At 43.7% G+C, this 19624-nt stretch overlaps 1 protein-coding gene across 5 annotated transcripts in view; it reads right to left on the minus strand.

Annotated features, from left to right (window-relative positions):
- Positions 1-3041: 3041 nt before the first annotated feature.
- LOC135910652 (NADPH--cytochrome P450 reductase-like) overlaps positions 3042-19624 on the minus strand; it is a 58510-nt gene continuing 41927 nt past the window's right edge. For all 5 annotated transcript variants that reach the window (XM_065442674.2, XM_065442675.2, XM_065442676.2 and 2 more), the window contains 7 exons: positions 18763-18876; positions 17791-17909; positions 14816-14997; positions 13520-13669; positions 12255-12519; positions 9386-9617; positions 3042-8671 (listed from right to left, as the gene is read on the minus strand). In XM_065442674.2, the coding sequence (XP_065298746.2) occupies positions 8527-8671; positions 9386-9617; positions 12255-12519; positions 13520-13669; positions 14816-14997; positions 17791-17909; positions 18763-18876 (1207 nt within the window). In that variant the 3' untranslated portion in view covers positions 3042-8526. The remainder of the gene's footprint in view (positions 8672-9385; positions 9618-12254; positions 12520-13519; positions 13670-14815; positions 14998-17790; positions 17910-18762; positions 18877-19624) is intronic.

Raw genomic sequence — 19624 nt, forward strand, 5'->3', positions numbered from 1 at the left:
TACGTACAGATTACCATCTCCTGTCCACTAATTGACACACAACCATTCATTGGAACGGATTGTCAACCTGGTATGATATACTGTATGGCATCCTTCGGTACATTGGGGCATTACACTGAGGCAAAATGATTGCATTTGTATCTCCCCACTATTACATTTTAGAATTTGTTCATTTCATTCAAACTGCCGACGACAAAATGCTGCTTGCCTTGAAAATTCAGTTTACCAGAGTAAACCTAAGAAAAAATGTTTCAGTGTATGATGCAAGAAGCATTGCCAAATGTTATATTCCTTGTATGGGCGTCAAATGTAGAGCTACACTCAGCAAACAGTATTCAATCGATGCCAACCAATAAGAGTGCGCCATGCTGCCTGCAAGAATGAAGAAGCACATGAACCCAAAGCTTCTCAATTTCCATGTTTCTAGCTTTAGGGCACATTTTTATGCCCCGTCTTAACTGCATTTTGCAAATTCTTTTTCTCTTCTACCATAGGGCTGGTTTCTACAATCAATGCATTTTTTCAATGGCACCACCGAGCGTTCCTTCTGCCGACTTTTGCACTACCAATTAATCCTTAATTGCATAGACATGTTCTGTTTATTTTTTGCTAAATTAACTGTATGTGATACACATACTTTTTTGTTTAATCGTATGGTTTGTCATACAGCATACTGTGCGTTTCAATAAATGTGTGCAGTGCTCCTTCGTGAAGAAGCTGCACAAGTGGCCTGCCAAACTTGTCATTCATAATTGTGTGTTTGTATTCTGTGCGCTGGTCTGTCCATATACCCTACTAGTATTTGTATGCAACTAGTGCCGACTAACTGCCACATCCTCTGCTACAGAGGACTCCCAGATAAGAAGCAATACGAGGTAGGATTCCTAATCCATAAGGACATAGCAGGCAACATTGACGAATTCTACAGCATTAATGAGAGGGTAGCCGTAGTCGTAATAAAGCTAATTGGGAGGTATAGAATAAAGGTAATACAAGCCTATGCTCCAACCTCCAGTAACGATGATGAAGAAATAAAGCAGTAAAACAGCGGAATAATTTTATACTGACCTGCAGTGGCGTAGCTAGGTCGTCTGGCACCCGGGGCCCATAGGCCTTCTGTCACCCTGCTCCCCGGGTGTAGCCGGTGGAAAGAGGGGTGTCTTCAGACGTATATGACACCCCCCCCCCCCTTCACTGGGCCCTTGCACCCGGGGCCCACGGCCCCCCGGCCCCCCCTGTTGCTACGCCACTGCTGACCTGTACAGTACCCAGAGCAGCCACGATACCTCTATTCGAAGTAGTAATGAACAGGATACAGAGGCTTCTTCTATAACTAACGATGAAGTTAGAAGGGCCTTGCAAGAAATGAACTAGAGAAAAGCGGCAGGAGAGGGTGGAATAACAGTGGATTTAATGAAAGATGGAGGAGATATCATGCCTGGAAATCTGGCGGCTCTTTATATGAAGTGTCTATTGACTTCAAGGGTGCCAGAAAACTGGAATAATGCAAACATAATACTAATCCGCAAAAGGGGAGACAGTAACGAATTGAAAAAATATAGGCCCACTAGCTTACTCCCAGTATTACGCAAAATATTCCCCAAGATAATTTGCGATAGAATAAGGGCAACACTTGACTTTGATCAACCAAGAGAACAGGCTGGCTTCAGGAAGGGATATTCTACAATGAATCACATCCATGTCATCAATTTTGTAATTGAGAAATCTGCAGAGTATAAACTTCATAAATTATGAAAAGGCATTTGATTCAGTAGAGATACCGGCAGTCACAGAGGCCCTACGAAATCAAGGAGTATAGGAGGCATACATGAATATCTTGGAAAATATCGACAAAGATTCCACAGCTACCTTGGGTCGCCACAGGAAGAGTAGAAAGATCCCTATAAAGAAAGGGGTCAGGCAAGGAGACAATCTCTCTAATGCTGTTCACTGGATGCTTGGAAGAAGTATTCAAGCTATTAAACTGGGAAGGCGTAGGAGTGAGGATCAACGGCAAATATCTCGGCAACCTTTGTCCTGTTCAGCAACACTGAGTACTAATTGCAACAAATGATTGAGGACCTTAACAGAGAAAGTGCGAGTGCAGGGTAGAATATTAATATGCAGAACACAAAAATAATGCCCAATGGCCTGGCAAGGGAACGAGAGTTCAAGATCGCTAGTCAGCCACTAGAGTATGTGAAGGAGTATGTTTACCTAGGTCAATTACTCACAGAAGAGGGAAATTTAGAGAATAAAAATTGGTTGGAGTGCGTACAGCTGACATTGCCATTTGGAAAGATTGGATGCGCTTTGTAGACGATCACAAGGAAGAAGACAGGACAGGCGCAAAGTGAACCAACTTGCCCAACAACGCATTCTGCTAAACAATATGACATTGCCAGATCCTGACAGGTACCTTACCCCTATCATTTAAAAGAAAGGTGTACAATCAATGCATTCTACCGATACTAAAATATGGGGCACAAACTTGGAGGTTGACAAAGAAGCTCAAGAACAAGCTAAGGACTGCGCAAATAGTTATGGAACAAGAATGTCAGGCGCAATGTTAAGAGACAGGAAGAAAGCACTGTGGATCAGAGAGCAAACGGGGATAGCAAATATTCTAATTGACATTAAGAGAAAAAATTGGAGCTGGGCAGGCCATGTAATGCGTAGGATGGATAACTGGTGGATCATTAGAGTTACAGAATGGGTGCCAAGGGAAGGGAAGTACAGTCAAGGACGGCAGGAAACTAGGTGGGATGATGAAATTGGGAAGTTTGCAGGTGAAAGTTTGAATCAGCTAGCGCAGGACTGGGGTAATTGGAGATTGCCGGGAGAGGCCTTTGTCCTGTAGTGGCCATAAAATAGGCTGGTGATGATGAGTATTTGCACATTCACCGTCAAGCTCATCTTTGAGCTTTTAGCCAGTACCCTAGACATCTGTGAATCTTTGTCAAATAAAAGTCGCTTAGATATGAAATCGTTTTAAAACACAGGCATGTGTGCTAAAAAGAATTGAAAGAAAACTCACCGCAATAGAAGCATGGGCTTTATTTAAACAATGTACCAGACCAAATTTAAAATATATTTCTCCCTAAAAACATTTTGTACATGATAGCAAATATAAAATTCAAAAAATTTAATATTGCAATGTCAGCATGAAAGACCAAAAAACACAACAGGTAGGTTTTTCTTAAAGCCATTCAGGTCTTCAAAGAAAAAAAAAGGTACAAAAATACATCTCTAAAAATGCCTCACTTCTAGGAGCCAAAAAAACATTTGGCAACAACAATTACATGCATCAGCAGACGCATGCAGTATCTCGGTACATGCATGGGACAGTTGAACCCTAGGCACATTTCAGGACATGGCTGCGGAAACAGCAAGTGAACTGCACGTGCGCAGAGTTGCGAAGGCACTCGAAGTGGAAGCCCTTGGATGGGCAGCACACAGCCCTAATGGTTACTACGTGCAATGGGAAGCCTGTCTTGACATGAAACACAAACTGGAAGGACCGAGTGCCACATACCACAAGCCAGCGTTGTTTGTCCTGGTGCAGTTGGTAAAGCTGTAAAGCCACCGTGTGAACACATAAAGACAGAGTACAGATTCTCTGCAAATTTCTACAGTCCATTGTCTTAAACATATTTACACATCTTAACAACAGGATTTAACATCATAAAGCAATTCAAGGGTTACGAGAAACCCTGTAGTGAAGGGTTCCAGATTATGACCACCCGAGGTTTTTAATGCGCACCCAACGCATGCAGTCCATTGACTTCATGCATTCGCGCAGCAGCTTTAAGACACAGAACTTGGTGGCCAAGCTGCTCTTCAAATACATGGACAAAAACGAGGCACACATTTTTCTTTGTGTACCTGCTCTGTTTTTCAGTCCTTTTAGTCATGCAGTAGCTTAACTGCATGAAATTTTGAGGTAGAGCTACTACTTGAATATGCAATGACAAAGTAAATATGTATTCTTGGTGTGTCCACATAAGTTCTCATCATGTGTTTATACATTTCTTTGTCTTTGCATATTCGTACAGTACCTTTACTGTCAATTTTGAACAAACTAGCGCATAAAAAAGTGTCCTGCAAGAAACGACTTGGAGCTACAACTGGATTTGTTGGAAGGTGGCACTCATGACTACCTAGAGTTAAGACTAATGTAATCACTGCTACTTGTACGTGGGTAAAATCTAAAAACATTCCTTCGAGTCTTTCTTTCAAGATTGAGGGCGTGACTATTACATAATTCTGTATGGCATTGAAATGCCAATTTTTTTTTTCTTTGTACTCCCCCAAATTGCTAAACCCAGTGTCAGCACATGAGGCAGCCGTTCCCTTTTTTTAATACTGGATAAAAAAAAAAAAAAAACGTAATGATGAAGGGAGATAGATGCTTCTGGCTTCGAACAGTGCAAGCCACAGTGAGCGAGTGTTTCAGAAAAAAGGGTGAAGCACATTTTCCCAGCAAAGTGGCAATGTGTTCAGTACACTGCAGCTGCACCATAGAAATGCCCAATTTGCCTTAGAAAGAGCCCACTGGCGACGCTGCGCTTCCTTACCGCATTACTTTCTTCGAGACTTGAGCTGCAGTGGAATAAATATGGAGTGTAACGGAGGAATGTGCACCCTGGCCAAAAGAAGCCAGGCATACGCTGCCGCAATCACCATTTCTCTCATTGCGCAGTACACTCTAAGAGGTTGCACATAGCCAATCAGTAAGACGTACATCCAAGATGAACAGTAAAAAGAACAATCAGGAGGGGCACTTTGTTAATAACAGTTCGTTAACAAATAAAACACACGAAGACAACAACAGGTGCACATTTTAGAGAGCACCACAGTTTCACATCGCACCCAACCTTCAAGGTCGCAATCTCATTACAGAGGAAACAATAAATGACAGACTGTGATACCAAATGTTATAGGAGGCATGATACCCACAACCTTGAATTATATGCTGAAATTGTGCGCTTCACTGCCTGCAAAGCTAGCAACATTTATTATTTGTAAAAGTGCAGTTCAAAGCTCAGGCATACAGCTTCAAGGGCTTCAACACTTACACTTCAACATAATGTTAGCAGTTTACATGTTCTGACACGTAAGCTTTAGAAAAGCATTTGGGCTATCTGCGTGGCCAAACACAAATGCTATGGCCTCTTACATGCTTTTTGTAGAGGCTTCTAGCAGTGTGTTTTGCATGGCCAACACTAGAAGTGTGGTGCCATCTGGTATGATCCCTTACTAGGCCTAGCTAAGCTTAACAGTTTGTACAGGGTGCTGAAAATTTTGCTGTGCATGCTCGAGAAAAAGGTTTTGCGCTGCTCTTGCTCAAATTTTGCATAACAATTGCGTTTGGCATAGACTTCACTTAGTATAACACTTCGCACAGTTAATTGCCTGGTTTTTAAGAAAGAAGTGCTAATTTGCCCTCCTTGAAACGCTGCTTTCTGCAGATGACGGCAAGTGGCGACACAAGTTTACGCTTGCGCTGTCACGGCAGCAGCTTGCACCTCTATAAGCGCAGGTAAATTTTAATTTTCTTTTTCTTAAAAACCAGGCAATTAACTGCGGTAAGTGTTATACTAGTCAAAGTAGATGCCAAAATGCAATCGTTCTGCAAAATTTGAGCAAGAACAGTGCAGCGGTGAGCGAATTCGAACACGCGCAGCGAAATGTTAAGGACCCTGTAAATGGGGGCATGTTCTAAAAACAAAGTCATGCTAATGGCTTATTTTCAATGTTACATAAGACTGAGTCAAACAGTATTTTACAGTTACACTTTGTGACTGCAATGAAACTTATGTAGCTACGAAAAACATAGCCTGAAGATGGCGCCCCGCATACCACAGCATTTTCCACTACAACACAGGTGCACATTTAAAAAAAAAAAACCTGATGAGCGTACATGATTTGCAAAGCTCACTACAGCTTTGCGAGTCTGCATACTGTGGTCCCACTACTTCTTTATTATGTACACTGTACTAGCATATTAAGATAGACTTCTACTAGTGTTTAACACTTCGTCCGTTAACATTGTCGTTACAGAATGACAAATGCAACTTGTCTTACTCCTTTTGTGATATGCACCAAGTACTAAGGCACTCTGCAGAAACAACCAGAGGAACATCCAACATTTTTAAGGTGATACATTTCCCTAAATCGCACTACATACTCAGCAGTTCACTAACACACATTTAAAAAGAAATTAATGTACCGAAGGAGACTAAAAAGTTGTTGCACTGCTGCATGACAACTTGCGCGACAATGCGGCAAGCATTCGAAGTGCATGCACATAATGTAACAAAGCGTTATTGAATGTGAACTGCAGTTTAGTGAGAAACATGACACAGGCTTTTGAAGTAAGCCAAACTTATCTACTGCAAAGCTGCAGATGTACCAACATACACCATAATTTCTTACACTGCAACACAGGCCTACATGTCGCAACATAAACATGTGCAACCCATTCTGTGTAAACACACTGGCTTGCACTCAAAGCTAGTAGTAGGGATTGACTGATGTTACTTTGACAATGTGTAAAAGGGTAAACATTTCATTTGTAAAAAAAGAAAAGAGCACACAGGATGGTTAAAACAAATTAAAAAGCATAAAATTTCACCTATTATTCGAGCTGCAGTGCTCTAGCACAAAAGGCATGCAGAGCATTTCTTCAAAAACATGCGTGAAAATGGCACGCATTCGTGAGAGTAAACAAAATAAACGTTTTTGCCATCTGTGTTTACAATAATGAACAGGCCTATATAATTATTTCCTGCATTTAAATGTAGAGCAGTAAATTATACATCATCGGTTAGCATACCTACAGGGCTTAACATAACTAAAAGTAATCGAATGTTTACAGAAAAGCTGAAACAGTCTTGCAGCATTGTTCCAATGCTCACAGTAACGACTTGAAGAGTTATGCGCACCACTCTCAAACAAATGTTATTAATGCGGCAAAAAAGCACCAGGCTATGTAAATACAATATTCTTTGAAGGTCATGGCAGTCAGCAAGCATATATTACAAGCAAGCGACAATCAATTCTATGACAAAATTAGCATGTTTCTCTCCAACAGGCCACTATGTTACATAACTACCACAAAGTGTGTTTAGGAGCTACATTCCCGATCAATCACTTTCAACGACACTTGCCCTTGGCAGGTGCAGCGATTCACTGTAGCTAAGAGGCATTCCGTGACATCACAATTTTTACTTGTCCAATCACGTCAATGTACAGGGTCGTGAATATTTCGCTGCGAGTGTTCGAAAAAGGTTTTGCGCTCACCATTGCACTGTTCTTGCTCAAACTTTGATGAAAGATCACACTTCGGAGTCTACGTCATTTAGTATAACACTTACCACAGTTAACTGCCTGGTTTTTAAGAAAAAAGTGCAAATTTGCCTGTGCTTATGGGGATGCGAGCTGCTACCGCGACGGCGCAAGCATAAACTTATGTCGCCACCTGTCGTCATCTACAGAAACCGACGTGTCAGGGAGGGGAAGTCGCCTGTTCTAGGAACAGGCAACGCACGGCAGCCCTCCCTGAAAGGCTGCTTTCTGCAGGTGACTACAGCTGGCAACATAAGTTTATGCTTGCGCCGTCGTGGTAGCAGCTTGCAACCCCATAAGCACAGGCAAATTTGCACTTTTTTCTTGAAAACGAGGCAATTAACTGTGGTAAGTGCTATACTAAACGATGCAGACTCCGAAATGTGATCTTTCAGCAAAGTTTGAGCAAAAACAGTGCAGCGGTGAGCGCAAAACCTTTTTTTGAACACGCGCAGTGAAATATTCAAGACCTTGTACTACTCGATAGTGTCGCAATGTGAAAACAACACTGACAGCAAGTGCGCACACCCACAAGTTACTTTCTACTGCTCTGAGCAACCAATGCGGTGGATGCAAAATGTGGTCAACAAGAGAGTGACCAAATGACAACGCGGCCAAGCAGTTCGTAAGCAAGGCATAACAACAGGTGCTCTCCAACAAGAACAAGAGGAGAGAGCACTTGACACTGCACAAAAGCAAAGAGAAGCGACGCAGAGACAGCAGCTAGGTCAGGACAAGAAGCAAGGATGGAAAAAGCACAAACACCACACTGCGACAAGACAATGGGACACGACCAGCGTGGGACCGGGAATGTGTGCGTGAAACTGGGGTGGGCTCGTGTGTGTGGGCGCTGCTGCTGCTGCTGCTGCCAGAGCTGTGGCTTGTCGGACAGTGCGGTGCACCACTCACACTGGCTTCGCCTGCGAACTGACTACCAATGCCACTAAGCCACTGAACGCAGGGAAGTGGGGTCAGGGAGAGACTGCGGGCCCCGTCACCGGAGGAACAGAGAGGGGCCCGCGTCATCATCCCCGCCACCACAGAGTCCCAGGGCAATAGTCTCCCAGAGGCCAGCAAGAGGCCTCGTCGCGACATCGAGCAGGGCACGGCGATGGCGGGCAGCGGCACGCCCTGCTCTGCCCAGTAATGACTTGCTAGGGTGGCCACTGGGCGGCATCAACTCCAGACGTCGGCCGAATAGCGCCGCTGCGACTCCATGCGCTTGAGGTAGGACACTGCCTCTTCTTCTGTCATGTTGCCATTCTCGCGGAAGATCTCTAGTAGGATCTCATGCACGTCCCTCGCCATGTTACGTGCATCACTGCAAGAGGAGAGATGAAGGAGGCAGACCGTCAGAAGCATGCACACATCGTGAAGTGCTATCCAGCTACTGGACACTTCACTTTGGGGAGAACGTAGACCGATTTGATGCAGTGAAAACGCTCTACTTTTCTGTCATATGCAGCCACAATTTTAACTTCACATGCATACTTAAAAAATATTAACGTACATGAATAACAAGGCCAGCTACTGACACATAAGAGATAAATACAGAAAATGGTGACTGGGTGTAGGGCTCCGGAAAGAATGCACTCAAAAGTTAATGACTGCTCAGTTTTTCTGAGCGGATAGCAAGCAGTCACTTACAGCATTTCCCCACCCTGTGCAGCCCATTTTCTCAGGTACACTCTATAGTGCATGTAAAATCACACACTGCCAATTGTGAAAGCAAACCGGATGAAGTGCTCTGTTTACAAACAATGCTTGTTCACGATTCTGAACACACCACCGAACGATGCAACAGACTTCCACAATACATTTTGTATGAGCATGTTGGAAAGGCATATTACCAAGGCACAAAGAACAGGTTGTACTCAATTCAACAACAGGGCAAAGATAGTGTTATAACCTTAAGAATTCAGCACTGCTTCATTCAGAGTCCATGCTGAGGTTTCCAGGCGTGAAACAGCTCAAGCTCCATGAGCAGTCCTAAAATGCTGTGCAGAAGAGGAAAATAAAAAAGCCGTCTGCTCACCCACAAATGTAAAAGTGGCCATTCTTTTTGCCAATAAGGTCCCAGACCTCGTCTTTGTTCTGGCGCAAAAGATGCGTCACGTACACCTTGTGTGGCTGGTCTCGTGAAAAGGCCAGGTACAGTTTGGTCAGTGTACCATTAGCCAAGTACTCTTCCAGCTCCTCCTGGTAAAGGTAGTCTTCCTCCTTCTTTCGGCAGCCAAAGTAGAGTACCGCTTCACCCACTGGCTTGCCTGCGTTGTCCAAGCACATTCAAAGAAATTAGGCATTTTTTAACATGGACGCATGTCTTGCTACATATATTTAAAAAAAGTGAAAGGTTTAGAAGGTACGGAGCCAGATGTCAAATGCAGCAGTGTAAAAGTCCACCATCGCCTGCAGTGCTCCATCATTATGGTGCTGAACTACGTTAACGGCATAGCCTCCAGGATCCGCCTGCCACATACGCCACCCAATTCTGGAGACCAAAGCATTGGCACAGTGGTACTTACTCCACCATGAGTGAAATCTGGCCAATACACATCCCATTTGTAAATGCCTTACAACAAACATGCAGAGAGGCTGGAACTTTCAGGAAAAGGAACCAGTCCTTTAAGCAAAATTGTCAGCTCTCTTACATCATGTACATGAATACTACCGTATTTACTCGCATAATGCTCATACTTCCTTTAGCAGAAAATTGATGCGAAATTGGGGGGGTGCAATATTACAGGAGAAAATGATCCAAGAGAATGTCCTAAATGCTAAATAGAAGAATGGAGTCGTCGTGTATCGGAGGTTCTCATTCCAGAATGAGAACCATCGCTGTGTGCTGCTATGGCGGGAAAGGTTTGGAAAACGAAATGGCGGGAACCTCGGCTCGGATGCCATGCACAATTTCAAATTCATACTTATTATTTTTCCAAACATGTTTGGAATGGTTTCCAGGGCTAAAAGCTGCAGTCTGCAGCTTGACAGAGGCCCAGAAACTGAATACAAGACAGGGCTTTACTTCATGCACACGTGGTGCCCGACCTTGATGTCCGTGCCAAACCATGAACAGATCATCACATCTGGCCAGAAGAAGCAGGCGACAGTTGCTGCAGCAATTTTACAAGGTGTGATGATTACTCTAGTTAAAATAAATATTTGAATTTTTGATGGCCAATGTGGGGGGTGCATGCATTATGCTCGTAAATATGGTACTTGGCTTAGCTGTTCATGACAGCTCTATAGTGACTAAAGGGGTTTTGTTTATCATACACAGCAAGCTGGGTGAATCGGTAGGTCAACATTTTTACATATATGTGCAGTGTGACACAGACGAGGCACAAGGAATGGATGACATAAGCGTTGACTGACTATTTAAAGTTCGTTGCTTGACAAGTCATTATAAAAATTTAGGTCACATGGTGTGTACCAGACATACAAGTGTGCCAAGAAATAAGGCCATTCCAAAATTCTGTTTATTGTTGATGCAATGAAATAGATGTTTGGCTAACACACGAGGCAGAATCTACGTGCATGTGATATGACTAGACTACCCCTTGGCTTGTTTGATTTCCATTTATGAACACCGTTCAAAAAGGTACCGTTGCATATCTGGTACGCACCATGTGGCCAAAGTGCCTATAATGGTTTGCCAAGTACAGTTGAATCTCGATAATTCTGACTCGAAGGCGATTCAAAATTTCTTCGAAATAATGGAAGTTAATTGAATGGAGGACTTACCTGCACTGGCCATGTGCACTGAGCTAACACGAATGGGAAGCTCCACAAGATTTATTCACACATATTTACAAATTACTATAAAATTATTAGGCATATCGGTGCTCATACTGTGATAGGAGGTGGCAGGTGCAGGCGTGTACAGTAAAAGGAAGCACATGTCCCATGACAATTGTCCCATCGAACTTTTGGTATGCTTCACCGCATAAGGGTGCTGTATTGGGGGGAAGTCGACTTTCAGGAACCCGCATTATGCAACGCGAAGTGCTTTCTGCGCTCAGAAGGCATTGACAAGGATTACAAAGGCGGAGTCGGCGCCATTGCTAACAGTGGCGAATTGTTTCAATAAAAAACAAGGCACTGAACAGCAAGAAGTTTGGTAGTGAACGTTGAAGTAGCTAGCCTAGCACTGCCGTGGTGTGGCTACGGCTGCCAGTGGATCTGCATGCTAGAGCGCCAGCTCGAGACGGCGCAATAAATGAAATGGCGGTAGTGGTGGCTTCAATTATTACCGTTTCAGAGCTGTGGGCATGACAAAAAGTCCGGAAAGTCGGACGGCGAAGGCTTTCAGCGCCCGAAATTTCAGACGTTCTTATACATTGACTTTATGGGGCGGTGGCGTGTCACTAACAGAAGTCACTAACCAGTCACGAACAGAAGCAATCGGTGATGCGCGCCTGCGCACGCCTGCGCACAAATTTCAGCCACAGCATTTTTTTTTTCTTTTCTTCGTGTGCGGCGTAGAAAAGTCTCTCCTAAGCTTTTCCTCTATGACTATGGGATCAGAGGAATGCTAGTCAGAGGCGCTGCCACGTGATTTGACATACTACTGAGAGCATTGTCGAAGCGGAGTACATTAGAATTAACCATCACAAATGCTTGCGCATTCAAATTACCAGGCATTTTCGCCCATTGGAATACACATAGCTTTAACGGGACAACAGCGTCAGTTCAAATAAATCGAAAGTTTGAATTAAGCGTGTTCGAATTAACGAGATTTGACTGTCATAAACTTTCAGTTGTCAGTTGGCGCTTGTGTCGTCCATTCCATGTCTCTCGCCTGTGTCGCGCGAGTGTAAAAAAGGGTGTAAGGGCTCCTATATCAGCTAAACAAATCCGCACTTGGGGTCAAGGAATACAGGAGCAGCGAGGACACAACCCACCTTCTCGGCGAAGGAAATCCCTCTCTTGGATGAAGCCGCGGAACGGGGCCAAGCCCGTGCCAGGCCCCACCATCACAATGGGAACTTGTGGCCGCGAGGGCAGCTTGAACTGCGACCGCCGCACGTACACGGGCAGCGTGGGCTGCGTGCCGTTGTCGGGTCTCTTGAGTGCCAGCCAGCCTGTGGCAACACCGTGGTTGATGCGCTTGGTCGGCGTCTCGTATTCCACCTTCACCGCTGTCATGTGGATGCTGTCCGGGTGCGCCTGTGCAACAGGGAGGGGTTTATGAGTACAGTTCTAGCTGAGAATGTTGCAAGGAAAGCCTGTGAAAAGTGCTTACTTGGCCAAATTGTCATCCTGTAATAATTTGTATATAAACTGTTAGTGTCTGAGAAAAATGCAAACTAAGATTAAATTTCAGACAAGCCTATCAAAACATATTAGCATAGTTTAGTGACTAAATACATAATAATTGGGTTATTGAAAATTTCATAAACAGATATGTAGCACCATGCAAAGAATGTGTGTCCTGGTCCTGCTCGAAAGCTGCTACCTGTGCGGATACTCGACTTTCACGCATCCAATGGTGCTGTTTTCCCCGCATGGCACTGGTGTCTCCTGTAATCCCACTTCTCCCTGTAGCTAAGTGCCGGCAGCAGTCGGTGTTGTTGCAGCATACTACCAGAGATGGCTCAAGTGTTGCCGTGCTAATACCACCTAACGGCGGGGTTACTTGGATGTGACATGGAGTAGGCACTTCCTCTGGGGCTTGGGGTCATTGAGCAGCTTTGTCGCACGCCCAGTGGCATGTTCGGTGGACAGTAATTCGGCTAGCAGGCATTAGTGTATGAAAGGTACAATAAATGCCCCTCTGATTGTTTGCACTACTGTGTTGACATACTATCAGTAAAAACAATAGTACTGTGTTTTTGTACATTCTTAATGCTCTAAAATGTGACTGCACCAACTTGTGATATGACCTCTGTTCATCACACATGTGAGCTCTACAAATGGCAACAATGTGCACTTCTTTATGTGTAAGAGTCAAATTCCCTAAACATGATGATTCCTTTCAAACTGTTCCCAAGCATTGTGCATAGTTTATTAGAATGCTTATGAAATCGCAGACAACACAAGAAGAAGGCAGAATGAACAGACGCCTAATTACGCAAACATTTTTGGATTCCATGCTCCCATCAAAACACATCTTCATGGCTGGAAATAAAACTCATGACCTTGCATGCGGCAGTATGCCGCAACCTACCTTTGGCGACGATGAGATGGAGTAGTATCGAGCTTGCAGCCTGGGCATGAGCTCCAGAAGATGATCCAGTGGTGGACGTGCCGATGGCAAGTCCTCCAGAATGTGTACGACACTGCGGCAGTCATTGAGTACCCACTGCTTGTACATGCTCTGCAAAGGAACATTCACCCACGGGGAGAGGTCCTGTCAAACAAGTAGCCAAGGTGCACCCCGTACAGCACCTCCACTAGGCAACGACAAGCGGTAACAAAAGTAGTAGCCAACAGCTTCTTGAATGAAAGTGCACCCCAACACACTGCATGAACTGACCAGACTGCATTCAGCCTGACTAGCTTCAATGTAGGCTATGAGTTTTGATTTGTATTGCGTTTTATTTCTGCTGTTTACATTTACATCTGTAAGTGATGGTAGCCGTTTCTTATGCGGTAGACTTTAGAGTAATTCGACTTCGGTTAATTAGGTTCGATCCTGACGGGAGGCCCTGACCGGCGCCCATACATTTCTTAGGGTCTCAACTTTTATTATTTCGATCCTAAAATTGGCCTTGGATGGACAATTTGAACTTGACTGGTCGGCACGCATGCGCTTGACCCCAATGGTGATTTTAATAGCAGCCCCTTTAGCAGGAACCTCTGTCTTGACACAGCTTGGGGGACCATGTATGCTTGAAGATACATCACCCCGCACCGAAAACGTCTATGTTCAGTCTTCCCTAGGAAAATCTTCAAGCGAAAATGGTAGCTCACAGTGAATGCTTACATTTATTACTCGAATCTAATGTGTGCCTTTTTCCCCCGAGAAGATTGGTCCAAAATTTACTCGCGCAGTGCAATCAGATAAGTGATAAAAACCGCATTCATGGTGTTCGCAACAGCTTATCGGTTATTGCAACGCTTCACGTTACAGAGATGTCAACTACAACCGAGTCTGCCGAATATTTTAACGACTTCAGATGATACGTTTTCCTGGCTAGTATGTTTTTTTTCCAGAACATATGAACGAGATTTCACTGTATATGCGCCAAAGTAAGGTACTTGCAACGGGAAACGGGAGCAGCAGCCGACACGCAGCCACACTGCCGGGTCAAAAGCACTGTCATTTGAGTTGGCACGGTGCTCAGAGCGAGGTCGGCAGCACGGTATGCTCGAATTAACTGTCCCAAACGCTTACGTGTTCGAACAAACTGTAAGTTCACATTAAGTGGGTTCAAATTAACGAGATTCCACTATGCGTGGCTTTCAATGCCACAAATCCATTATTAAGGAGAAGGTAGCAAGAACACTGCTCCAGGCTTACCTTCCCTTCGTCAGAAGAAGAGCTCATGAGCTTCAGCTGTTTCTTCTCCTCCTCATTGCTGGCATATTCAGAAATTTCTTTCAGCACATGCGTCCTAGGGGGAGTGGTGATGTCCACATAGTACAGTAGTGCAGTTCTGTAGCTGCATGGGCATGGAAAGGGGTGTTTCTTGGAGCTGTCCTCTGAAAAGCAGAGCACGGCAATCATTGACGAACTGTCAAAGATGGACCTCAAGTCCCAAGTTGGAGCAAGCCGAAAGAGCACAAAAGATAGGCACCGTGTTCACAACACAGAGCCACGTGCTACTTATACGAGACACTGTGCTGCGTAGTTGGAGATCCAATATCTACCATCTAGGGTTCGTTAACATACACGTAAATTTCAGTAAATGAGTGCATTTGCATTACACCATCACCAGAATGTGACTGCCATCTCTGGGAGTTGAGCGTGCAGCCTCACACGTAGCAACAGAACACTACAGCCACTAAACCATCATCACACTGGACACATTAAAGGAAGCGTATGCATTTATACCATGCCAAGATTGCTCCGCTGTACAGTGTGTGGCCAACCACATTGAACAGACGCACACTAAGCTTCACGTCTCACTAATCCACCCACATTCACCCTGCCCTTATCCACAAATGGAAAAAGTACGGTCACTGGAGGACTTATCCTGTAGATGTCAAACTGACTCCATAATCAACAACGAAAATTGTATGTTAGGCTACTTGCGGCGAAACTTTAGCAAATTTCCTGCATCACTGAAACCTTTATTGTATAAAACACCAGTTTGACCTAAGTTGGAATACGCTGCTGCTATTTGGGACCCTTACAATGCTACTCTGGTTAATTCTCTTGAAATGGTTCAGAATAATTCGAATTGTTTCATTCACTCAAACTACAATCGTACTTCTAGCGTATCTTCTATGAAAAGCAACTTGTGCCTACCATCTTAATCACTATGCAGATAGATAGATAGATAGATAAACTTTATTAAAAGAATAATCAGAGAAACCGCTAATGGCCGGGGCCCTTAGTCCAGGGCTCCGCTGGCTCTTGCCATCTTATCAGCTCTCTTAATCAGCTTGAGCTGGTCGTCGAGGGCCGAGCTGGACAGCAGTGCCCCCCATTGCTCCCTCGTTGTGTTCGTGTCTGGGTGTTCTATGTTGTGTTGTGTGCACTCCCACGTAATGTGGTATAGGGTTGGTGCATAGTGGGACTATGCAGAAAGGCTTTTCGCTTGCGACTTTTTCATAAAGTATTTCATCATCATATCCTTAGCAGCGGCGGATGGCACGGACGAAGAGCCGTTTCAAATGAAGTTTTATTCATTCATTTTACCTGTCATCTTGAGTTGATCACCATCATAATGTAAAAGGCCCTTTCTGTGACAAAAACAGCTTTTTATATTCATTTATTCCACGTACAACGAACGACTGGAACCACCTTCCCGATGATACCGTGTCAATCGAAGACAGTGCACTTTTCCGCTGAACCTTGTTTGCTTTTTTTTCAACTGTGACCACGTGACCACATGCACTGTATTTGTCCATGCACTGTAGCGATGTATTTTCCTTTTGTCCAGTTCAGATGTCGCTAGGTTTATTTATATTGAACTTCATAGTATCTTTGTTCATTGATCTCTTAATGATTATGCCCACTGCACATGTTACTTGCATTATGTAAATTTGTTGTAATGGTTGTTATTGCTTTGTGCTTGTAGCCCACTCCCCTCTGCAATGCCTTGGCGCTTGAGGGTATATGAAATAAATAAATAAATAAACGTCTCACTATCCACGCAAATTCACCTTGCCCTTATTCACAAATCGAAAAAGTAGGGTCACTGGAGAGACACGCGGCAACAGCATCTCTCAGTAATGACAACTGAAACACCTGGTCAGCTCAGAGAAACAACCCCTATAATGATATAGCAGATATTCGATGAGCCTTGGTTTAATTAAAACACCAAGTTCACAATGCCGAGATCATCAAACTTTCCATAATTTCTTGCAGCAAAATGCATTTACCAAATTTTCACACATTGCGCTTTGTCACGAAGGTGGCGCTGCATCACAGCCAACGAGCCACACCACAATTCCAGAGGGGATGCAGCGGGTGAGCAACACATGCTGGCACACTTCATGCACCACCCTGTGCTTCTGTGCATTTTTCTCACCACACACAAGAGACATACAGTCGAACACACTTATAACAATATATCAGATAAAACAATGAGCGGCTGACATACCATCAACCTTTGTATGTGGTGCTCTATGGTAAAATCAACAGCTCACTTCAATGCTCCCATGCCCCATTACCAGTTATAACAAGTAAATCTGGCCACTGGATGGGTGCATAGAAAGGGAAAAGAAAGCAAAATTACTGGAAAATAAAATTTCCTAAATGCGAGCCGTTTTCTCACACCTGCCGGTCTGAATGTACCTTTCTGTCCACTTTAAATGTTTGTCCCCTCTGCCTTTTTTTATGCAACCTGGTTAACGGTTATAACAATAGGATTTTTTTAGCACTTGATTATTGTTATAGATGTGTTTGGCTTTACTACGAACAGGCATCCCTGCACCAATGTCCACACGCAACAGGAAACAGCACCAGAGAGACGCAGGAAGCAGTACACCCATTTCCCTTCTGTCGGGCAAATACCTTTGATACATCAAATGCCACTTAGAAAAAAAGTTCTCCAATGAATACTGGACAAGCACAAAGCAAAAGCCCAAATGTAAGAACTTTTCAAGCTAAACCAAGCTGTCAACTACACAGGAGTTGTCCGCCCAAAAAGTGCCCAGGATTTTTGCTTGCCACCTTTTCACATAACAAACTCTGACAAACTATCAGTGCAAAGAACTTGCCAAGTTTATTTCTCAAAGCAGCTTTCATGATGAGTAGGTAAGCACACAAAACAAGACTGCACTCTAAGCAAGCTGTTTAGACCACAACAATCTCAGATTACGCACCATCAAGGTTTTTCAGTGTGATGATGGTGTCCAAATCCACCTTGAGCATTTGTCCCAGGTTCTCTACTATGGCAATGTCATTCATTGGGTAGACGGCCACATGGTCCCCGGCATCGTACCTTTGGGAGCACACGCACATCACAAGCTTAGAAATAAGGCCAACTTCTGCATCACTTCAGCTTGACTGTACCCTTCAGCTTAAGCTTCAGGATGATCTTTTCACATCCACTAAGCTTGACATCAGACCAGTTAGATATTGCCACCTCAAGAAACAGGGGTGCCTGGTAAGCCTACCGATTCTGCCTGTGCCACCATATGAAGGTCTTGCAGTGGTTAAGTAAATTACATAGTTTTCAGTAAGGGCATTAAGTGCATTTTAAATTAACGAGATTGATAATGCAGAAGTGAAAGGAACTCTTCAAAAATGGTGATGCCATATAAAAATTAAATGTTATTGGCATACGATTTTAAAGCACCAGTGCATATGTATAGTTTGCTTTCTTTTTCTTTGCTTCTTTTTATTTTTTTGACGCATGAACATTTATTACTAAACCTTTCAACCTATGTTCACCGTACTATTTTTGTTCACACTGCTTGTTTCCATCATGCATTTTTGATATCATTTGTATGCCTGCTGCTTTTTATCTCACTTGCCCTAAACCAATGCCATACCAATAGGAAGTTTTGCTAATGTTTTACCAATAGTAATACAGTTTTACTATGGGATCTCCTCCTGTAGCACTTATATATACTAAGGCACTCGTATGTGTCTTTATGCTGTGACAATAAACTTCAACATAGCACAAGTAACTGCCTAAGCATTTGCAAAACACCACTCATTTAACAAACACAGAGGACAGAAGCATTATTAAAGTGACTCCAGAGCTGCTTATGATAACAGCACGCTATGAATGTGCTGACAGAAACGTGAGCCCTAACACATAGCATCTGAGACAGTGGGAGAGGCCTCACCTCATTTTGGAACCAGCAATGCTAATCTCAATGTGCATGCATGAACGTGAACCCTTGTACAGTTCCTTGTGGACTCGGACAGGTGCCAGGAATGGGTTCTTTGCATCAAAAGGCCTGCAGAGTAGCGAGAAGAAACAAAAAATTTCCTTGAGTTACTAATCACACTATAGTCCTGTTTGACGATGCTAACAAAAAAAACCTACTTAACTCAATTAACACAGTATGACGTTCAGTGATACTAACGACTGACATAGTATGTAAAAACGCTTTTCATGAACTTGTGTGGAAACAAAAGCCATCACGAGCTTAAGCAGGCATAAGATATGCACAGGAAAGGTGAAACAAGATGACATGATATGTCAGGACGCTTTGTTTTATTAGACTACCTGTTCCAGTGGTTCCAGCAGATACTGATATGTTCAGCAAAATAGCAATACAGATGAATCCCACCATGACAAAATTAGTGGAGGAAGTGAGAAATTTCACTTTCGTGAGAACTTCATTATTGCTGCAAAATTAGGCAGCACAGACAGGGAGGGGAATACCCTACAAAAAAAACTTTACTGCCAAAATTCTGTTAGCCTACACTGGTGGGCCTTGCTTGAGGCTACAGAACCGCACTGCCAACATCACAAAGTATGCCCCATGCGCAACTGATAACATTTGGGGACACGGTTGCTTTCACGACATTTCGCATAACCTGGCACCAGACATCAACGACAGCGAGCGACAGCATTGATATGATCACTTTCGCGGGATTTTGAGTAACTCGGCACCAGACAGGTAGGGGGGCAACAGCAATTATATGACAACTCTTGTGAAATTTTCTATTCAACAGACGCTGAACGTGTTAGCATCTACG

Source organism: Dermacentor albipictus, chromosome 2 (genome assembly GCF_038994185.2).
Source record: "Dermacentor albipictus isolate Rhodes 1998 colony chromosome 2, USDA_Dalb.pri_finalv2, whole genome shotgun sequence".
NCBI lineage: Eukaryota > Metazoa > Arthropoda > Arachnida > Ixodida > Ixodidae > Dermacentor > Dermacentor albipictus.